Below are 14,581 nucleotides of genomic sequence, written 5' to 3'. Positions count from 1 at the left end.
ACTAGATTAGTTAAACTAATTTAATCTCATTCCACATTCTTTAAGATAAACTTCAGTTCTCTAACGTGGATCTGCAGTGCACCAGGATTCACTGAACCATTCTGATGAGGTTTTCAACCATTTTATTTGTCCTTTTGTTTCCTTCGTGTGTACATAGTTCCTTAGCTTGTTTTTATCTTAATTTTGCTTAGTAGTTTTAGTTAAGCCTCAATAGCCCAGTAGAGAGAATTTGTTGATTGAAATATAGTGTTAATTTAGACAAACAGCATTATATAGTGATGTTCTCTGGCCTTGTGATATCTGAGCCAGCCTGATCTCTGTAAGTTGTTATTCCTGCCTGCTCTGTCTGTAGGTAACACAGGCAGGTTCTGTCTTTTGGATTTGCTGAGCTCGCCTGATCCCTGCCAGTTAGTCGGCTCACCTGTGTACCTACCGTTCTGGACTGTTTTTGACCACTGAGCATGCCTGTTCCCTGTCTTGTCGGACTGCCTGTAATAAATCACCTACACCACTCATTTCACTAGTCTGGCTGAATATGTTGACCTAGTTTTGTCTTAAAAGGGGTTGTTTATATTGGTAGTCTGTTCATGCTAAGCTTACATTATGCTCTGGAAGTTTCGGTTGTAACTGTTAATGGGAAGAATGTTCCAGTAGTTCCATATAAGGGAAAAGCATTTCCTTGTTATTTTATTTTGCGAAAATAGTCACATGGCTTGAACCTCTTATCAGAGCGATCTTATTACCTGCTAGCAAAGGTGCTACAACAGGGGTCACCAACATGATGCCCACGGGCACCAGGTAGCCCCCAAGGACCACAAGTGATGCCCTCAAGCCCGTTCTATAAAGATTTCCATAGATTTAAAAATGACAATAAAAAAGAAGAGCATTGCTTCTAGTTCAAAGGTCAGTACTGGTAGCCCTTCGTGTGATGCAGTACCAATGAAATAGCTCTCAGTTTCAAAAAGGTTAGAGACCACTGCGCTACAATATAATATTTGAAATTAAAATGCAAATTGAGCTGTTTTAATTTACATCAGTTTACGCTAGCTGTTTGTGTTTATAGTGATTCAGGACAAGCTTTACATGGCTTATTATCAGAAATGCTTATATCTATTTCTTTCTGTTCAGATACACTTATCTAATGCCAACATTTCAAAACCCTCAGACTTGAGCAACAAATAGTCCTGGCCATCTGTTCTAAGAGATTAAGAACAGAGCTTGTTCTGCATAACTGAAGTGCTCTAGACCACTAGTGGGAGTAGACAATCCAGCGACTCGATCCAGCATGGTAAAATAGTTTTTTTTTTTCTAGGGTTTAACACCTTTACAGCCTCAAGGCTCTTCTTGTTAGGCAGTTAATATTCAGCTTTGTTTATTTACAAGCATGCAACAACGTTTGGGATCAGGTTTGGTATTTGAATGAGAGAGACTCCCTGTCCTTCTTCTGTCATTATATCAGCGCCTCCATTCTGGCCACAAGGACAACAGGAATCGCATGCATAAGACTTTGCACCTGACTCTCAGAGGTTGAGTATCTTTCCTTACTTGCAGTTGTTATACTACTTGCATCATTTTGCCTTTTCATGCGTTTGAGTGTTTACTGCATGTTTGCACTTTGTGTGACTAGTTTCTGTGATTGCAGCATTTTTCTGTTGCTGCATGATTCCATTGCATATGTTTTGTGTACCAGCTTCTTTTTTGTTTTTGGAACATTTTTGTGTTTGCAGCGCATTTACGTATTTGCAGTGCATTTCACCTTTCGGCCACCATTGATGTTGCCCTATTAACTACATGTTTCTACAGGTCACGTTCCCTCATTCTGACTACTGCAGCAACAAGCCCTGCTTAAAACTCCGACTGCTCATCCATATCTCTTGGAGCTGCCAACTTTGGTGCCATTTTTCAAAAGGTGTCTGGGGGCAGGGTTATGCCTTTACATTGGGGCGAGTCACACTTTAACATTTACAGCAAGGGTGTAAAACTCCAGTCCGCGAGGGCTGGTGTCTGGCAACTTTTATATGTATTCCTGGTCCAACACACCTGAGTCAAACAATCAGGTCATTAGCAGAACCCTGGAGAACTTGACTGCATACAGCTAATTCATCTATTTGATTCAGGTGGGTTCTGACCAGGAGCACATCTAAAAGTTGCAGGACACCACACTTAGAGGACTGGAGTTTGACATCCCTGATTTACAGCATCTCTGCCTATTGGACTGAGTTATTTTGCAGATAATCTGTGCAAAGAAATGTTAAAACAGATAGAACATTGCACACAGTCTGAACATGAAGCCTTGCCCATGTCCTACAGCATACACCTGCAGTATTGCAGAGACAAAATGCCAGACCCATTTGTACTTCAATGACCCAGCTGCAATACTGACAAAGAAAACATTTTACCAAACAGCCTGTTTTGTGGCCAGCTCCCTGCCTTTTCATAATGATTAGTCTTCTTATTCCAACTTGATCTGTTTTGCATAAACATGCAAATGTCACAAGTTACCAACCCTGTTCCAAAAAAAGTAAAAAACAAAGCCCTGGGTAAACTTGACAACCATCTTGAAAGTGCCCTTTAAGCTTGATTTTCAATGTCTGATTAGAATTATTTAATATTAAGTTTTCAGAGAACCTAGATATGTTGAAACTGATCTGTGGTAAAGGTCTATTGATAATTCTAGAACCTTAAGTGTGAACAATACAAATGCAAAGGTAAGCTGCCTGTCCAATGCTGCCATTGCACAAGGATATTGAAAATCCCATGAATATCAAGGGACTCATTCACAAATGTTCTGTCCTTTTTATAAATGGAACCACATGCAGTATAGAAAAATGACTAAACTCACCACATGCTAAACTGCATGTGGTGAGTTGAGATCAGAGTAAAGGAGCAATGAGAAAAATGTTGTTATTTTAAAGAACTAAAATATAGTTTTGTGAAAAACTAGGGTATCTTTTAGATGGACTATGATTAAACATCACTCACCATCTCTCTGTGTTGCTCTCCAGTCTCTTGTTTACATAGCCGGACAAGCCGCACATTCTCGTACCTGCACGTGAACAGCTGCCACTCAGGGCTTAACCACTCCCGGCACATACAATGCCATTGCCAGGCACAAAACGGAGAGCATGCCTATCAGACAAAACTGTTCTCTTGCTAACAGCTTTATAAAGTTATGAGTTGCTTACTTCTTCACTAGGCATGTTTCTCCAAAAGGTGATGCTGTGTTGCTATGTATTTATTGTTTGCAAATATGCACGTATGAGCCAATTGGTGAGAAGGGGAAATAGGTGACGAGTGCTAGAGCGAGGTAAAGACAGGCGTGGCTTGATACTCTTGTTTTGGTCTGCAGACAGTCCTCAAGCTCTACCTATTGGTGAAAAAGCGCTTATTGCTCCTTTAGCATGTAAGTATTGTTGTAAGTTTCAGGATTGCTCTTTTGTAAACATGTAAAGAACTTAGTAAGAATGTTTTTTCTTTAAAGCAATAGCCAGCATTACTGTTTCAATTCAATTTAAAAGCACTTTATTAAAACCCAAAGGGATTTTTTTCTCTTACCTGAATTGAGGAAACATAGCAGAACAGAGGCTTTCATTTTAACCGCTCACAATCATTTACCTGGAGGCCAATGAGTTACCAACCAATCAGCGCTTTCTTTAGAGAAGTGTGCTAACTGAATATATGAAGAGCAACTTTAATTTTTGTTTAAACCTTTGTTTAACAGCTACATCTCTTTAAGACACTGAGCCAAACATTTATATACCGATAATTGAATGGACAAAAAGATTGACATGTTATATTCAGGAAATTAAATTAAAATATAATACCAGCCACTGATGAACAGGAGGAGCCGACACCTTGAAGCGATCTGGCCAGAAACAGCAAAGTGTAGCTGGACGAAAAGGCGAACACTTCAGAACAGGAAAAACAGAACAAACTATCAGACAAATTGCAGGCAGGGTAACTTGCTGATCAGCACAGATTTAATTGAACTTACTGATAGTAGACAGGAACATAATACAGAAGCCAACAAAGATAGGAAGTTGGTATCCAATTCTAAAGGAGCATAAAAAGTTATGTTATTTATCTACAATAAAAACATACATATTATTTCAGGTTGTTTATATATGTATTTTTGCAAACAGGTTTTCAGACAAGGCGTTTTAGCTGATAATGTGAGGGTATTATAAAGCTGTCACTAATCTGAAAAGAAGCACAGACTAAGGCAAAAAACTCAAATGTTCTTCTGCACATAATGTAAAGTAACACTATGAAACTCAAATCATCCATAAAAATACATTTGAAAAGAAATGTATAATAATCAACTGTTCATTTTATTATATCCTTGTAGCATCTTGTATAAAACATTTATAAAAAAGGTACACTCATTTGTTTAATACAATAATATCAGTTATTATCAGTCATTAGGGATATTTTCCTATAATATATTTGTGTTAGGTTTTTAATTTTACTTACATCTTACACATAAAGTACCTTGACACTTCAGTTATCAGGGAATGTCTGGGCAGGCATGCAAATTGTACAGTTACTGTCTAATACTTGACTATTTAAATTCATTGCACAGTAATTTTACTGTGTGCATGACTATGTGTGCAATCTTAGCTGCCGTCTCATCAAAAAATGTCATCATGGTAACTAGGGTAACCAGATTTCAAATAACCAAATGTGGGACAATAGGATGCTTGTGAGGGACAATGCAGGACATATAACCAACCCTATGATGACATCCATACAGTTTTATTTAACACAGATCGTACATTACAATAATCAGTGTCTGTTTTCCCTGTCTTTGCACATGACTCACAAGTATACAAAAGGCATTATTTAAGGTTTTTTTCAAGATCAATAAAACTGTAAAATTTTAGCCCTGTTGCTGGCGACCTGTCCAGGACGGGCCCTGTGTCCCCACCTCTTGTCCATTAACCACTAGAGATTGTCACCAGCCCCCCATGACCATGTGTTAGGTCAGTGGTCGCCAAACCGTCGATCGCGATCGACTGGTAGATCTTTGAAACATTCCCTGTAGATCCCAATGATAGAATAGACCAGGGATGCGCGAGCTGCCACTAGGGGGTGCGCAAGCTGAAATCTGTAATGCTGTCTGACGGTGTTTTTTCCCCACACCATAAAGACATGTAAATAATCATTTCCTTTGTGAAAATTAAAATCAAAAACTGCAAATTTGATAAATAAATAAAATGTATTGACATGAAAATCTATTTATTTTAAGTCTTGTTCTACACTTCATATGAAGCACAATGCGTAGAAGAAGATAACTTCGTCTTAAAATGCACACCCAGCTTGTGCCTCTACTTCATTCATTCTCGCAAATATGCTCAATTGGCTGAAACCAGGGAATCGGAGGCAACAGAGGAGAGAATTGCAACGGATCTGGAGGAAGACAAATGTCTCTCCATCTCTCTCCTCGCTTTATGTCGTGTACATCAGTAAAGGGAAAGTTGAATTAGGGCCGAAAGTTTTATATACAAGATTAAATTGAGCGACACAGTCTCTCTTTCGATCGCACAGCGCCGCCAAACAGCGCTGCTCATGGTGCGGTTACTCTGAACCTCTACCAGCACTGACGCGCATGACTTGCCCACAACCCGCTGCAGCCTCGGCTGCTGCTGGGGAGGGGGGGGATATTAGTGGTAGACGTGATTTCTTGACCATGTTCACGCACAGAGCTGCAATACGTTTCATTGTAATTCAGACAGGCGCAGTTCATTTTAAAGTTGTGGTTTTAGCGCATATTCAGACAGGGACAAACCGGCGGTGGGACTGAGGGGAGCTGAGGTGTGTCAGCATGGGCGTGTTTACCCGCTGAATGTAACCGCTCTAAAAGTTTTAAAAAAATTCTCTGATTAATAACATCTCTATCTACAGCTCTGTTATTGACAGTCTGGTCTGCTCTGCCAAAGCTGGCTCTCTCTCTCTCTCTCTCTCTCTGACACAAATCAAATTGAAGTTCTTCGTGTTTGTATCTTGCAACGTAAATTGTGAGTCAGACTCAGATTAAAAAGCTGATGCACGAAATAAACAATGCGAGAACACACACAGGTAGAACATCAGATTTTAGTCCGTGAATGCACCAGGATGGCCGCTTCAGAGACGTTTCAGGTTGTGGAAGTGTGGCCGATCCCAGTGTCTCTTTCTTCCTCTCGCTCCAGGCTGAGACACCTGAAAATCCTCAGGATTCTGTTGTGGATTTTGCAACTTTATTGCAGTTTAATTCAAATTATGTTCTAATTGTCTTCCCACAACTTTTGTTATGATGGTTGTATTGATTTAACTGCAACAGATTTTATTCTTTTTTTTTTCGGGGGGGGGGGGGGGGGGGCTGAAGGGGTGTGCGGCTAAAAAAAATGGGAACCCCTGGAAAAGGAAATAGGCCACGCTTTTATTTTTTGTGTTGGACATAAAGCTGTACCTATAGTTGCATTGAGAATTGTGTTAAAATAAGAGTTCTGTTTGGTAAAATGTTGATTTTAATGTGACTTTAATGACGCTTCAGGAGATAAGCATAACACTTGATAAGACATTACTTTACTTTTGTGTTGAGATTAATTGAAGTTGATGTGTTGATGTGAAGCTATGGCCAGTTTGATATGCTACTTACAATGTTTTCTTTGTTGCATTAATTTGTCCAGTTGGACCAAAACATTTTATGTAATTCAAAAACAGTTGATTTATGAGTTCATTCATGAATAAAAGGCTTCAAGTTTGAAGTAGAATCTGGGCTATTTTTTCTTGCAATGCCTCTACAGGTAGATCTTGCTTCCCACCAAAGTAGAGGTCGGGAATCTTGGGCTTAAAAAGGTTGGAGACCACTGTGTTAGAGCTAGCCGCATTTCCCCACCAGATAAGGCATGAAGTAACACCTGTACAGACCAGTGGGTATCAAAAATTGATCAATGGATGGGATGTTAAACTTTTTTTAAAAAGTTTAATAAAATTGTTCTAAGTTTATCAGAAAACACTTAACTAGCTTTTAAGGATCAACACTTTTTAAAGCTTTTTAGAAAGCGGTTATTCAACTTTTGCTTTAATTTAAAATTGTTTAAGTTAATCTTCCTTCCTCAATAATTTGTTTACATCGATCCTTGTGATTTTATTTTACGAGCGTCCTGGTGTGTAGATACTCATAAAGTGGGGTACTGCTGCATCTTGATTGACAGACAACACAGCTCTCATTGATGATGAACAGCTCCGCATTCTTTGCTTAAAAAAAGCATGTGGAATAATTTTTTGACTTTTCAGAATTTGACCGCGTCAAATGCGACACATTGTTACAGCAAGACAAGAGTGAAAATGTGGGACAGTCCTGCACAAATCAGGACATCTGGTCACCCTAAGGTAACACAAAGTGACAATCCGTCCGTCCGTCCGTCGTCTTCCGCTTATCTGGGGTCGGGTCGCGGGGGTAGCATCTTCAGTAGGGAGGCCCAGACCTCCCTCTCCCCAGCCACCTGGGCCAGCTCCTCCGGGGGAATCCCAAAGCATTCCCAGGCCAGCTGAGAGACATAGTCCCTCCAGCGTGTCCTGGGTCTTCCCCTGGGCCTCCTTCTGGTGGGACGTGCCCGGAACACCTCACCAGGGAGGCTTCCAGGAGGCATCCTAACCAGATGCCCGTGCCACCTCAACTGGCTCCTCTCGACGTGCAGGAGCAGCGGCTCTACTCTGAGTCCTCCCCAGATGACTGAACTCCTCACCCTATCTCTAAGGGCGAGCCCAGACACACAACGGAGAAAACTCATTTCAGCCGCTTGTATCCGGGATCTCGTTCTTTCAGTCACGACCCAAAGCTTGTGAACATAGATGAGGGTAGGAACGTAGATCGATCGTTCAACACCTTGGCTGCACCTACAAATTCTGTCCATAAAATTTATGAACAGAATCGGTGACAAAGGGCAACCTTGACGGAGCCCAACTCTCACCGGAAACGAGTTCGACTTACTGCCGGCAATGCGGACCAGACTCTGACACCGGTCATACAGAGACCTGACAGCCCTTATTAAAGGGCCCGGTACTCCATACTCCCGGAGCACCCCCCACAGGATCCCTGGGGGGACACAGTCGAATGCCTTCTCCAAATCCACAAAACACATGTAGACCGGTTGGGCAAACTCTCATGCCCCCTCCAGGATCCTGCTGAGGGTGTAGAGCTGATCCAGTGTTCAACAGCCAGGACGAAAACCACACTGCTCTTCCTGAATCCGAGATTCGACTATTCGACGGACCCTCCTTTCCAGAGCCCCAGAATAGACCTTACCAGGGAGGCTTGAGAGTGTGATTCCTCTGTAATTGGAACACACCCTCCGGTCCCCCTTTTTAAATAGGGGGACAACCACCCCAGTCTGCCAATCCAGGGGAACTGCCCCCGATGTCCACCCAATGCTGCAGAGCCGCGTTAACCAACACAGCCCCACAACATCCAGAGCCTTAAGGTACTCAAGGCGAATCTCATCCACCCCCGGAGCCTTGCCATGGAGGAGCTTTTTAACAACCCCGGCGACCTCAGCACCAGAGATGGAAGAACCCGACCCAGAGTCCTCAGGCTCTGCTTCCACAATGGAAGACGTGTTGGTGGGATTAAGGAGGTCCTTGAAGTATTCCACCCACGACACACGACGTCCCGAGTCGAGGTCAGCAGCACACCACCCCCACTATAAACAGTGTTGGTACCGCACTGCTTCCCCCTCCTGAGACGCCGGATAGTGGAGCAGAATCACTTCAAAGCCGTACGGAAGTCTTTCTCCATGGCCTCTCTGAACTCTTCCCATGCCCCAGCTTTTGCCTCAGCGACCAGCCGAGCCGCCTGCCGCTTCGACTGCCGGTACACGTCAGCTGCTTCCGGAGTCCCACAAGCCAATAAAGCCTGGTAGGACTCCTTTTTCAGCTTGACGGCTTCCCTCACCGCTGGTGTCCACCAGCGTGTTCGAGGGTTGCCACCGCGACATGCACCGACAACCTTGCGGCCACAGCTTCGACTAGCCACCTCAACAATAGAGGTGCGGAACATGGTCCATTCAGACTCAATGTCCCCCACCTCCCTCGGGACGTGTTCAAAGCTTTAACTCCCAGTGGGAGTTAAAGCTCCATCTCACGGGGGACCAGACATTCCCAGCAAATTCTCACAATATGTTTGGGCCCCGCCAGGTCTGACCAGCTTCCTCCCCCACCATCAGAGCCAACACACCACCAGGTAGTGGTCGGTGGAGAGCTCCGCCCCTCTCTTCACCCGAGTGTTCAACACTTGCAACCGCAGGTCAGATGAAACGACAACAAAGTTGATCATTGAACTGCTACCTAGGGTGTCCTGGTGCCAAGAGCACATATGGACACCCTTATGCTTGAACATGGTGTTTGTGATGGACAATCCATGATAAGCACAGAAGTCCAACAACAGAACACCACTCGAGTTCAGATCAGGGGGGCCGTTCCTCCCAAGCACGCCCCTTCAGGTCTCACTGTCATTGCTCACGTGAGCGTTGAAGTCCCCCAGCATAACGAGGGAGTCCCCAGGAGGGGCACTCTCCAGTACCCCCTTCAAGGACTCCAAAAAGGGTGGGTAATCTGAACTGCCGTTTGGCGCATACGCACAAACAACAGTCAGAACCCGTCCCCCAACATGTATGCGCAGGAAAGGCCACCATCTCGTTCACCGAGGTAAACCCCAACGTACAGGCACCGAGATGAGGGGCAACAAGTATGCCCACCCCAGCTCGGCGCCACTCACCAGGGGCAACTCCAGAGTGGAAGAATGTCCAACCACTCTCATGGAGACTGGTTCCAAAGCCAGGGCCATGCGTCCAGGTGAGTCCGACTATCTCTAGTCGGAACCTCTCAATCTCCCGCACGACCTCAGGCTCCTTCCCCACCAGAGAGGTGACATTCCATGTCCCAAGAGCCAGCTTCTGCAGCCGAGAATCAGAACGCCAAAGTCCCCGCCCTCTACTGCCACCCATTGCACAACGCACCCAACCCCTTTGGCCTCTCCAATAGGTGGTGAGCACATCGGAAGGGGGACCCATGTCACCTCTTTGGGCTGAGCCCGACCGGGCTCCATGGGTAAAAGCCCGGCCACCAGGCACTTGCCAACTTGCCCCACCTCCAGGCCTGGCTCCAGAGTGGGGCCCCAGGGACCCGCGTCCGGGCGAGGGAACACAGTATCTATTTATGCTATTCATCATAAGGGGGAAATCAAGAATCTTTAGTGACAATAAAGATTCTTGATTTCCACAACCTGTACTTCTACTGTTTCCTTGTATTTTATTTATGTTGGTTCTTCAATCACAGCCTATGGGAGTGAAGAATGACATGCTTAAATTTGCCATTCATATCAGAGCTTGGTTTTAGTCATATCAGAATTGCTATGTTTTGTAATGAAGATCACCCATACTTGAAATGCCTTAGGAGTGGAAGGGACAAATAACCTGTAATGTCTTATTTACTGCATACAAGAACCCTACTAAGGCACAAAATATTACTTTTGGCATAAATGATTGTTTTTTCTAAAAACAAAATTCACATTTTTCTAGATTGGTGTGTCTTGGCCTTAAGGGAGAGTAAGGTAAGATGGGATAAGAAATTCCTTTGTTGTTCCACAATGGGGACATTTGGGCATGGCGGTGACCAAAACAGATAGTTAAACACTAAATCAGTAATGCAAAAACAAGATAATCTAACCTAAAGTTAGTTCTAAAGGAATAGCAAATGGATTTATCAGAAAAGCCAAAATAACATCAGCTTGGATGAAGGACCTGTGGAAGTGCTCCTTAGAGCATCTGGGATGCAACAGTCTGTCACTGAAAAAGCTCTCCAGCTCTACAACAGCTCCATGCATGGGATGGGAGATCAGTGATGTTATTTCTTTTTTTACAGTCCTTCTTTCTCCCACCACCTGCACTGGGTCCAGGGTCATCCCAGGACAGGCTGGTGAGTTTATCCAGCTGCTTCCTGTCAGTTACAGATAAGCTCCTGCTCCAACGAACCACACCATAGAAGACGGCTGATGTCACCACAGAGTCAAAGAAGGTTGTCAGGAGCATTCCTTGCACTCTTTAAGACCTCAGCCTCCTCAGCAGGTGAAGTCTGCTAAGACCCTTCTTATAATTGTATCTGTAGTGTTAATTAGGCCCGAGCAGCAAAGCGCTGCGAAGGCTTATTGTATCTGTGTTAATTTTTCTTATTCTGCCCCCCCTAAAGAGGGGCCTTTTTGGGGGCTTTCTCATTTTCAAAAACTCACCAAACTTTGCAGATGCATGGTGACTGTTTAAATATTTTGTATTTTAAGGTCGTCACAAAAATCTAAAGAAAAATGCCTCAACGGCGCCACCTAGACATTTTTAAACAACGCTCTGCTATTCACTTACTTCATCGTAGAGACATGAGATTTGTTATAGTTGTAGAGCTCAACAAGACGCTCAGAATTTACAATTAATGTCATAGTGCAAGTATCACAGGAAGTGGGCCATTTTAGATTTAAGGTCGTAATTTGAACTAATTTTTGATGATTATAGCGTTGGTATTTGGTCGAACTTGTCCTAGAGATTTTGAGTGAGCGGCTTGAAACTCGGGCAGTCTGATCATAAGGCATGGCCAATTAAAAGTTATCAAAACGGTGAGTTTTTGAGCATGCTGAAGGGGCGTTGGCAGGGGTCAAAGTTCACCTATTCGCCACAAAAAATAAAAGTGTTATATCTCCTACACAGAAACACACAGAGGCACCAAACTTTCCGTGATTGATCATCATCAGGTCTTCTACAATTTCCAATGATTAAATGATGACATAATTAAGCCACGCCCCCTGACAACAGAAAGTGTCATGTTTTGCTGTAAACGGTCGCTATGTTACCCCTCTGAGCTAATCAACATGAAACTGTGACCATAGACAGAAGACATGTTGGTGTGTTGTGCATTCCAGCCCTAAGTGGATTCGATAGAGCAGGGGGGCGTGGCGGCGTGGCATATTCACCTCAAACACTGCTGTCATACGTTTGGCTCTGAATTCCACAGTTTTGGGCCGAGCTGCTTAAAACTCATTTGAATGCATCCTTATCCAGCCCCCAACAGGAATCCATAACAAACTTTAGTGAGCGGGACTTAGTTTCTCTATAGCGCCACCTAGCAATTTTCAAAGGACCCTTTGCAATTCAATTACTTCATCGTAGAGTAATAAAATTTTGTACAGTTGTAGTTCTCATCAAGACGCTCAGAATTTACAATTAATGTCATAGTGCAAGTATCACAGGAAGTAAGCCATTTTAGATTGAAATCTGAATTTTGACACCATGTTGACATGTAAAGCATTTGTATTTGGTCAAACTTGTCCAGCAGGTGGCAGCAAGAGACCACAAATAAACCCCAAAGGAATTTCTCTTGGCAAGTAAGTGATCTTAACTCTTTGGTTTCCTTATATATTTAATTTGAACAGATATACAAATCCTGCTTGAAAACTGACAAACTTACTCTTGTTCAATACATTTCAGTTTTTATTTATATAGCGCCAAATTATGAAACATGTCATCAGGGGTGGACTGGGACAAAAAATCGGCCCTGGCATTTTGGATTAGACTGGCCCACCACATGTGTTTTGTGTACTGAATGTGTATACCAACTGTGCAATACCAACTGTGCAATACCTTGAGGCCAGGTTAATGGAAATTAGTGAGAGTGGACACTAAAATACTTCCAAAATCTTAATTTATTAACACTGTAAAATGTAAACTCCACCACAGCACAGCAACAACTTAGATCAGAGAGAGAGAGAGAAAGAGAGATGTCACGGTCAATCACACATATTATCACGTTACATCATCATAAGAAGTTATTGTAAGTTGCTCACCAGATCTATTCAGTCTTCCAGATACTGTAGGGTAACATTGGACTAATGTGCACTCACTGTGTAAAAAAGGATGCCAATGACAAAATGAACCAGAGAAAGGCCTCACTTGTCATCATGGAAAGAAAGAAAATATATAATAACATAATATAAATTTTGATTAACTCAGTCATTTGTAATAAGTATTTTATTTATCTAATTTCCTAATTTTTGATCATATTTTCTTTAAAATCGCAGACTTTTCGCTATTTTTCAGTTAAATCCTTGGTGGCGCTTCATAGCGAAGCCGGTGAGGCCGCAGAGAGCTTGGCCTCCCCTGTGATTGCGCAATCCCATGTTAACTGCGCTGACTTCCATTCTGTCAATGCATCTTCCTGTCTCTAGATCATAAATTAAATTGTTCAAACAGTTATGAACTGATTTTCCACAATTTAATATATGTGGATTACGAATTGTGTTTTGGTCATCAAACTGTGTGCAGATAACATGTTTTTGTGCTGCTGGGCGATCATATACAGCAAAGAACTGGTTCTAGCTGAGGCCGGCAGTTCCTTGGCCGCTAGGCAGGGGGCGCTCAAGGGGCACCGCTTGTGATCCCCAAATAGTAGAGTCAAAACAAGTTATTGATGTTTTATTAGCGAGTTTTGCTAAACAAGTAAAGCACTAAAAAGACTCTAAACATACAGCTGGAACAGGACTGATCAGGGAAGGCTTTCCTCCCTGGCAGTGAGCTCCACTGAGACTGAGAGACTTTTAAAAACCGAAGAAGATAAGAGAACTTTTACCAGAAAATGATGATATTTTTGTTCAGAAAGAGCGCCGCAGGGACTTAAATTATAAGTAGAGGTAAGACAGCGATACTTATTCATGTTTTGTTTTTGTGATAAAATGTGCGTAATGTGGGTTATAGTTTTAGAATGTGTTACAAATGCAGAAATCCATCATAACTCATAAACTGTTACCAATCAAATGACAATTTTTTTTCCATCAAAGAATCAATATTTTTCCATGTATCTTGGTGAATTTATTTGGCTCAATCAGTCTCCTTCAGCACTTTGCAATGAGTCTACTCTGTAGAGTGTATATATTTGTAAATCTGACTCTGATGACGTCAGTGCCTCACCAGCTATGAACCCTACCGCACGTCACTGACTACAACCACCACCACCATATTTTACATCAGACACCGGAGCAGATGAAGGGCCTGCTGTTGGGAACATGTCAGTCAGTTTGACACATTTCGCAGCGTCCGTTTGAAGAACTCGTTTCTTTTTTTCGTGCAGTTTCTCTGCGCCTCCCTTGCGTTTCTTATCCATTACTACTTTGAACACCGCTGCACAAAGTTCCACATGGAGCGTGAATTTGGCCTAGCCCTTTAGACTGTCAGGGATGATAACCAATGGGCTGCAGTAGTCTGTGGTAAGGGCCGGATGATCGGAACAGACTCTTGCGCTGCTGATTTTATTTTTTCTTCATGCATTATGCAAATATAACGAGGCAGATATATAAAATAATAATAATAATAATAATAATAATAATAATAATAATAATAATAATATACATGTCGGGTCTGCCGGCCCAAACAGCACGTCGGCCCACCGGGAAAATGCCCGGTACGCCCGATTACCAGTCCATGCCTGCATGTCATCTAAAGGCAGTTTACAATGTCAAAATCAATCAGATTATACATATTAAGTCAGATTATCCAGATTGGTAAAA

At 42.7% G+C, this 14,581-nt stretch overlaps 1 protein-coding gene across 1 annotated transcript in view; it reads right to left on the bottom strand.

Moving 5' to 3' along the window:
* The window catches only part of slc18a2 (solute carrier family 18 member 2), a 156,574-nt gene that overhangs the window by 134,012 nt on the left and 7,981 nt on the right, over positions 1 to 14,581 (bottom strand). The window contains exons 4-5 of the mRNA XM_036130650.1: positions 3,995 to 4,053; positions 3,825 to 3,908 (exon numbers count right to left, since the gene is read on the bottom strand). Of these exons, the coding sequence (XP_035986543.1) occupies positions 3,825 to 3,908; positions 3,995 to 4,053 (143 nt within the window). The remainder of the gene's footprint in view (positions 1 to 3,824; positions 3,909 to 3,994; positions 4,054 to 14,581) is intronic.

Source organism: Fundulus heteroclitus, unplaced genomic scaffold (genome assembly GCF_011125445.2).
Source record: "Fundulus heteroclitus isolate FHET01 unplaced genomic scaffold, MU-UCD_Fhet_4.1 scaffold_37, whole genome shotgun sequence".
NCBI lineage: Eukaryota > Metazoa > Chordata > Actinopteri > Cyprinodontiformes > Fundulidae > Fundulus > Fundulus heteroclitus.
This window is presented reverse-complemented; position numbering and strand designations above follow the sequence as displayed.